General features: G+C 56.9%; 1 protein-coding gene across 2 annotated transcripts; it reads left to right on the forward strand.

The window, feature by feature from the left end:
* Nucleotides 1–1,629: 1,629 nt before the first annotated feature.
* Nucleotides 1,630–7,776, forward strand: TRNP1 (TMF1 regulated nuclear protein 1). 2 transcript variants are annotated; one of them, XM_053920995.2, is made up of 3 exons: nucleotides 1,630–2,610; nucleotides 4,979–5,075; nucleotides 7,049–7,776. In XM_053920995.2, the coding sequence occupies exon 1, from the start codon at nucleotides 1,751–1,753 to the stop codon at nucleotides 2,444–2,446; it is 696 nt and encodes a 231-aa protein (XP_053776970.1). In that variant the 5' UTR covers nucleotides 1,630–1,750; the 3' UTR covers nucleotides 2,447–2,610; nucleotides 4,979–5,075; nucleotides 7,049–7,776. The 2 variants fall into 2 exon arrangements, with proteins under 2 accessions (XP_053776970.1, XP_053776969.1); XM_053920994.2 differs by lacking the exon at nucleotides 4,979–5,075.
* The last annotated feature ends 454 nt before the right edge of the window (nucleotides 7,777–8,230 follow it).

The following is an 8,230-nucleotide window of genomic DNA, read 5'->3' on the forward strand; positions in this document are numbered from 1 at the left end:
TCAATCAAAGGCACCTGAAAGCACTTAGAGCACTTGGAGGGGGAGGCTTCATCCTCGTCCTCCTCGTTCACATCAAGCCAGTGCAGCTCCCCATCTGCTTCCTCTTCAGGCTGAGCAGTAATCGTACTGGTTGCACTTTTGGCAGTCCCCCTGAGCCCAGGGTTGGCTGCAGTTCCCAGCTGGTATGAACTAGTTTCTGGCCCTCAAGCCTCTGCCCCACCGGTCACAGAGACCTCTTCCATCTCTGACGGCCACCCCAAAGGGATGGAAGCTGAGGCAGGGCCCTGTTGTTTGGGCCAGTGTTTGGAGACAGTATGGCAGGGTCATTTCTGTTGTGGGGAAAATGCGCAGGGCTACATTCTGTCATTTTGCCAGGTTGACAAGGTCCCAATGAAGGTCCTCCCCAATGACAGTGAACAGACCCAAGTATCTGAGCCTCAAGATGGCATGAATGGCTGAGCTGGTCCCATTCAGTGGTCCAATTCGGCAACAGACCTGCAATGTGACCCTGGGGAAGGCACCACTGCTACCTTCCGGGTGTTTCCCCTCTGTGTAAGGGATGGGGCATCCACTGGGAGGAGCAAACATGAGCAAGGGCATGGAAAAAAATTTGCACGCCATGAGGTCTGGGGCTCCTCTGGGGGTCCATCGAGGTTTGCAAAAGCTGGGCCAGACTCAGTGGCAGCGCTATACTTTGTTCTGCATGCAAAGGGCCTGCCTGGTGGGGCACCAACCGGATCAGATCCCCAGCAGGACGCCAGGCGCCCCTGTGCGTCAACCTCTACACTGCCCCAGTGTTACACCAGAGCTCCAAACTGGGGAGCTGCACTTGTGTTCATGATATTCTGGAAAACCCACCCAGAGGACCAACAGATATGGACATGCTGTGAACATGCCATTTATTACTCACGTTATAGGGGAGTGCACCAATGGCAGTGGATCGGCGTGAGAAGGGCTGTACCCCACACCCAGCCTTGGTGCTACTTACAGGGTTAGGGAGGGAGTAGCGTGTGAAAATTCTACACTTTCGTGATAAACACAGGAGCCTTGAGACCCAGGGGCCTTGAGAGGGCTGGGACATCCAGATACAGACTGTTTTCCTCGTTCCTTACGGCTGCTGGCCAGGCAGCCATCTGTTCTCTGAGGTCGTGGAGGGGCCATGTCCTGAATTACTCCACATCCAGGGAGGTTGCAGAAGGGGTGTCTGGTGAGCATTGTGGCCCAGGAGACCGGGCAGAACCGACTGGACCAAGGGGTGCGGTGGGGAAGGGGCATTGTGCAAGCAGTTAAGCCTCCTGAGCTCTGGTCCAGGCTTTCACTGTCACACCGTGTGGGCTCAGGCAAAACCCTCCTCAGGTGGAGACTGGAGTCCATGATTTCTAAGCACCAGCTACCTGAGCTTATGATCAGGGGCCAAAGCAGTGAAGATGCGGTCCTCTTTCCGCCCCAAATTTGGGAGGAGGTGGATGGAGACCGATTGTCCTAGAAGAGCTGGACGAAGGACCTGAAGAGTGTGGGCAACATCCTGAACAGGCGGGGCAGAAGAGGCGGTGTCAGGGCATGTCAGCCTTTGATTGGCTGTGCTGTCTATGGCTCCGCCCCGTCTCCCATAAGAGGCAGTGGCCGCTGGCTAGGCACTGATGCGGGGGCTGCGGCCACATTTCTTGCGTCGTTAGCGTCCATCCTCCTCCGCGCGGGTGCGCGGGACAAACCTGCAGACTGCGCGCTGCTGACCGCCGGGGGGCGGGGGATGCCGGGCTGCCGCATCAGCGCCTGCGGCCCGGGGACCCAGGAAGGGGCGGCGGAACCCGGGTCTTCGCCGGTGCCGCCCCGGGAGCCCCTGCCCTCCCCTCAGCCTCCGCCCCCAACCCCGACCTTGACCCCGACCCCTACCCCAACTCAGGCCTCGCCTCTGCCACAGGCGGCCCCCGCGTCGGTGGGCTCGGTGGAGGGGCCGGAGCTGCAGCGCTGGCGCCAGAGCGCTGACAGGGGTGCAGGGGGCACCGGACCGGCAGGGGGCGCGGGCGGTGGCCCGGGCGCGGCGGGCGCAGGGAGCCGCGCACTGGAGCTGGCCGAAGCGCGGCGGCGACTGCTGGAGGTGGAGGGCCGCCGGCGCCTGGTATCGGAGCTGGAGAGCCGCGTGCTGCAGCTGCACCGCGTCTTCTTGGCGGCCGAGCTGCGCCTGGCGCACCGCGCCGAGAGCCTGGGCCGCCTGGGCGGTGGCGTGGCACAGGCCGAGCTCTACCTGGCGGCGCACGGGTCGCGTCTCAAGAAGGGCTCGCGTCGCGGCCGCCGCGGCCGCCCGCCCGCGCTGCTCGCCTCGGCGTTGAGTCTGGGTAGCTGCGTACCCTGGGGCACCGGACGCCTGCGGCGGGGCCACGGTCCGGAGCCGGACTCGCCCTTCCGCCGAAGCCCGCCCCGCGGCCCCGCCTCCCCCCAGCGCTGACCTTTGCGCCGCGACCCCTGGCTACCCCCTACAGGCTGTCGCCGAGGTGCCGACGAAGGATTGCGGACTTCAGCTGCATGAACGGCGTCACCGACGCGGATGGATGGACTGACCGACCACAAGAAGAGAGTCTGGGGGCCGGGGGACCAGTAAAGTAGGCTGAGGTGCGGTCTTAGTGGCTGGTGCATCCAGGGGGCGGAGAGGGGTGGTGCAAGGACCAGGATCTCCCTTCCTTGGGGCTTCTGGAGTCCCTAATAAAGCTGTCTACTTTCTGTTGCTGCCTTTCCCAGACCTCCTGGGAAGTGAGGCGGTAGCACCAAGTCCCCAATATAGAGTTGGACAAATTGAGGGTGCTCAGACCTCAGGAGGGTTACCAGCAAACTTTTACCTGCTGGAGCCTGCTGCACTGACGCAGCGCCCCTCCTCCCTCCGCGTACCTGCGCTGACTTTCCTGAGTCCCTTGGGGCTGTAAGAAGTGTCTTGCCCTTGAGGCTGTGGTTTTCTGGCACCTCCTACCTCCATACCTTTGGGCTGACAGAATAATGAGGTCCCAAGATGGGGTGGGGGCTGGTACAGCCAATGTACCGCTGAGTTCTCTTCTAAGACCCTGTTTCCCATTAGAGGAGATAGTATCCTGGAGAGATTGAGGATTCCGCGCCCCCCCCCCCCCCGCCGCCGCAACATAATACTTATACTTAAGGCCTTCCACATGTAGGAGAGATTTTTTTTCTCGTGCAGCTTTGCTCAGAGTACAGCCTGACTCAGATAACCAGTATTTGGCAACTGCCTAAAGCCTCACCTGCTCTCCTAGGGGACCCCCTCCCAACCTGTCTCTAAAATGGCTTTGCCAGGGATGGAGCCAGGTGACATCTTTTAATAGGCTCCAAGGGGGCAGGTATGTCATTGGCTTCTAGAAAGGGGGGCCTTAAAGGGCCAGACCTGAAATGAGACCTGCTTCTTTTCCTGTCCACATGCCCTTTAGGCTCCCCTCCCCCACCCCCACCCAGCTGCAAAGGCCTCTCTGCTGCTTTGCTGCTCACCGGCTGAGTTGACTGCAGCCTTACTTTTCCGTCTGTGAAGTGGGTATCTTCACCTCCTGGAAGGGCTGTAGTGAGGTTGACACAGGGCAGAGGTCTGTCTTCTTCCCCCATAAGTTGTGGAAGAATGTTTTACTCTATTAAATCACACTTAGAAAGAGGCGGTGTTTTTGCCGGTGGAGCCAGGAGCCTATTTAAAGTCCTCATTTTGCAGAGTGGCAAGGTCACGTACCAGCAAAGGGACAGAACTAGACCCCAGGTCTTCTCTTAGTGTCTCTTCCCTGCCCAGGGGCAGGGATTAGAGAGAACTGATGTCCAATTTGTCTGCTGTGTGACCTAGAACAACTCCTCCCCCTCTTTGGTCTGGTTTCCTCAGTCACTCTCTGGACATAACTGTTCCTCCTCATGTCAGGGCTTGGAATCGGGGAGGAGGGGGTAGGATGAGAATGGCAGAGTCAAGGGAATCTGGTGTAATCCTAGGGTCCTGAGGGTCCGCTGCACTGCGCTGACAGGCAGAGCCCAGGTGCCCTCCCCTGACCCTCCCCCTTCAGCTCTTCCTTTCCCCAGGTACTAGGCTTTTCTGCTGGTTTCTCAGCGAACAGCTGGACCTTCCTGAACCCTTTCTTATCTGGGAACGGAAGTCCAGGAGGAGGTCTCAGAGACTGAGGAGAGCTTGGGGACCAGGAAAGCAGTGGTTAGCCCTGGTGTCCTCTGGCCTCCCCGGAGAGGAGAATCTTCTGAAGCTGCTAGGGTCATTTGGGTCCTAGAGGCCCAGATAGGACAAGGACTTCTTGGAGGAGGGCACAGTGAGACGCTTTGGTGCAGCGCTGGGCGGCAGCCAGAACTGTTTCCTGGGTTGCACAGAAGAGGGCCACTTGGTCCAGAGAAGCTTTTAGCTAATGGTGTAAAGTGCTCTGTGCCAGCACAATTTCGCCTTCTCTGGGATTTATTGGTAATCAGCTTTGTCCTGATTTGGAGGTGGGGGTGGGGAATTAGAGATGACTTTTGGTGGAGAAAGTGGGGGGGGTGTGTGTAGGAAGTGGAAATTGGTCCCTCACAGGCAGCTAGCTGTGTGCCCTCCCTTCACTTCCAGATGTCCCACTACTTCTCAGCAAGGGCCTTGGCCAGGGCACACAGCACTCAGAGGCTTGCACCCCAGCTCTGGGTTCAGTGCTCTGCCCACTACCCCTCAGCCCAGGGCCCCCTCTGGGAGGCTCCATTTTCTCCTCGACCAACAAAACGTTGATATGTACCTAGTCCAGGGGCTCAAGAAGCAGCACTGACTCAGAGGGTCTCTGCTTTTAAGGGTTTGTGTCCCCTGGCCCTCCTCAAGGCTGCCTTTCTGGACAGTCACCATCCCAGGGGTCCGGGGCTGGGCAGTTCGTGTTGTGGGAGGGCTGTTTTTAGGCCTTCACAAATAACTAGAGTCCCCAGGCAGGAAACTGACCCCCGTCCCCACCCATGATTTCCTGAACACTTTCTCGATGGCCCCTAGCCCTGGGGACTGGGCCTGTGCACGGAGGCCATTGATGGCCACCAGAGAATCCAGGATCCCAGCAAAGGGAAATGAGCAAACAGGAGCCTTTCTTCAGGTTAGTGCCTGGGGCTGGGGAACCAGTTCAGGGTTCTAGTCTGGGGCCTGTCCCATTCTTTAATAAGCCCCTTCCCTCTCCTGGCTGGCCAGCCAAGAGAAGGTATCTGTTGAGTCTCTGGGTGGCACCACCAGAGGGCAGTGTGGGGCTACTTACTGGGGCACTGGGCGTTGCCTGGAGTAGCTGGGCTCCCAGTATCTCTGCCCCCAACCAGCCTCTTCTTGGCAGTGGTAGGGCATCCCAGGCCTTGAACTTTAAATGTTTGGCAGGAGATTGGTTTGGGTGGGTCACTTAGAGGGCTCAAAGGAAGCACTCTGGTTGGGCTGGTCCCTAGGTCTGGCGAGAAGGTCCATCAGGATGCTTTCCTGGAAAGAGGCTACCCCTGTTGGTGATCACTATTTGAGTAAAAGTAAAAGCTCAGAGTTATTTAGCTTCTCACAGATTTGTTACACTGATAAATGAACAGAACAACCCCTCCCACTGCCCCTTGGGCACTAAGGTGGCTTCCTAGAGATCAGGCTGAAGCAACAGGTCTTGGCTCAGGTGTTCCAAGTCTCCAGGAGGCTTCTCTTCACTGACAGCCAGCACTGGAGAGAAACCCAGGGGCCCAGGCTTTTCAGAGCTGAAGGTTAGGTCCTTTACAGCCAGCAGAGAAGCAGGTATTTGGGAAAGCTGGGAGATCCCCAGCCTATTTCTTCCCCTATTAGTCCTGACCAGCCGCACCCTGGCCGGGAGTCATGGGGGAAGGGAATCCTTGGCTCTGGAATAATATACTAACCACCTCCTCCATGCCAGGCACTGTGCTAAGCACTTTATACCAATTATCTTTCAATCCTCCCAGCTATTCGTAGGGGTTATTCTCATTTCCACAGATGAGGAAACTGAGGGTCAGGAAGAACAGGTGACTTGTCCAAGGACATGGAACCTGTGAGAGATCCCTTAAACATTTGGCTATGTGGCTTTTCATTTATAAGGTGAATGTGGGGGATTTCTGGGCTCTCACTTTGATATCTGGGTCCAGTGATCCCCGGTCCTTGGTTCTGGGGATGATGTGATAAGATGTTGGAGGGGTAGCAGAAGGTGCTACTCCCCGAGGCCTGGGCACACTCCCAGAGGCTGGCGCGCCAGCCTGGTTGTCTGGGGGAAGGGGGTTGAGTCAGGCTGAGTCAGCACACCTGGTTTCAGGCAAGGGCAGGCCAACGATGTTGAGGGCCTGCAGCTGCCTTGGAGGGCTGCCTCCTCCCTGCACACCTGGGCTGGGATGCTTGGTGTCAAAGAGAGCCAAGAGCCTGGGGTGGCAGAGAAGGAGGGTGCTGGGCTCCATGGTGGGGCATAAAGTACCCCAGGCAGGCAACAAGACAGACCTGGGGTTCTGTCCCGGCCTGGAACTTCTCAGCTGGGAGACCTTGGGCAAATAACTTTCTCCCTTAAACCAATTTCTTTTCTGTGTGTGTGCATGTGTGTTTAGGGCAGCTAGGGAGGAAATAGCTTCCGAGTATCGAATGAGAGGTTGCGCTCGGTGACTAGCACGAAGTGGAGGTCTGCAAATGTGTAATGGAGTGGATCTGCCCAGCCTAGGAGAGGCTGCCAGGACATAGCCCCCAGGCAGCAGAGCATCGCCATATCAGGAATCCCAGGAACAGTACCCCCTCTCCCCCCACCATGGGCCTGGGGAATTCCATAAGGGGAGAGGTGGAGGAAGGAGCAGACTTTTCATCCCAGGAACATTCCATTCCAGCTGCTCAGACCAGTGGGGATCCCGGCCAAGGACAAAGGCCCAAGAGAACCTCTGCTTATCCCAGGAGCCCCCACCTCTTCCAGGGTGCGGGTCAGCGGGGCCCACTTCCCTAACACAGCCCCAGCACCTTCCCTCCATAATCGCCCCTCTTAAGGAGGTAGATGCTGAGTGTTTGGGTGGGGCTGGGCGGCTGTGGGAAAGAGGTTATTGAAGCTCTTGAAATTGTTCTCTCCAGCTCCTCCCAGTAACTCAGAGCCTTCACTCTATGGATCTGAACTCCTGGATTCTGTTCCTTCCCTGAGCACCTCCTCCAGGAAGACTTCTGCAGTCGACCCTACACAGCTGAGCCCTCCTCACGTCGCACGAGCCCGTTGTTTTACAGAGGCAAGGGGCTGGGATCGGGGGGGAGTTGCCTGTACCATGAATTTATGTGTGCCACATTTGACTTGGGCTTACGCTGTGTCATTGGAAGTGTTCCTGCAGGTGCACGAGACGCAGTCAGGTTATTTAAGAGTGCAGTGAACATTTCCAATATGAAAGTGGAAAGGATTTCTTTTAAAAATATAGTCATCATTCTTAAGTCACAACGCGGCTTTGTAGCTGCCATTGCTTCTCAGTCTAACAGCTCAGAGACCCGTTTGAGGGAAACCGGTTTGAGAAATCCCTGCCTTCCTCATTCACTGCCCTTGCCCTGTCCATGTGGGAGCGGGCCTGTGGCCCTCAGGTGATCAGCTCTGGCTCCTGGGGGGACACCTCTTTCTCAGAAAGAGGTAGTGGCCACATAAGAATTCTAAGCAAAGTTTAAAATGAGAAAAGGAACCATGCTTATTCAAATATCCTGCTAATAGAGGGAACGGGGCCATATTTACTCACATACAACCCAGAACGTGTAGAACTCTGCAGAATGAGTGTGTACTGAGTCAGCCCCTGATTCATACAGGCAGGAAGAATAAATCTCAATAATGTGACACAAACACATGTGGCTTTGAGGGTTACTTTGCCAGTGTCCTTGCCCCCTTTCTTTTGTGTGTCTGTCACCGCTCTTTAAGTCGGCAGTTCCTCGAGCGTATTCTGTTTAGTTTCACTTGGCAACCTTGGGACCGTTGGCTGATGTGCAGACTGATTTCTCCCTTGACTTGGTTCAAAGCTGACCCTCTCCAGGAAGTCTTCCCTGATTGAGGCTGTGATGAGGAAGTTAGGGGGTGGGGATGCACCTGTGAGACCATGTGACCTGGAGGGAGGTCCTGCACGTTTGGGGTGACACAGCAGCAGGACTGTGCTGGTGACCGCAGGGGCCTGTTTGTCAGCCAGGGTCCCAGCAGGAGACAGGGCTCCCTCATGCTTGGGGGGACATTTAAAAGGGACTGTTTCCAAAGATGTGGGCTTAAGAAACTACCACGGTATGGTGCAGCTCTCA

This window comes from Desmodus rotundus, chromosome 3 (genome assembly GCF_022682495.2).
Source record: "Desmodus rotundus isolate HL8 chromosome 3, HLdesRot8A.1, whole genome shotgun sequence".
NCBI classification, from domain to species: Eukaryota; Metazoa; Chordata; class Mammalia; order Chiroptera; family Phyllostomidae; genus Desmodus; species Desmodus rotundus.

Bases quoted from the DNA above. Each gene is read 5' to 3' on its own strand.
- TRNP1 (XM_053920995.2), top strand. From the start codon at position 1,751: ATGCCGGGCTGCCGCATCAGCGCCTGCGGCCCGGGGACCCAGGAAGGG.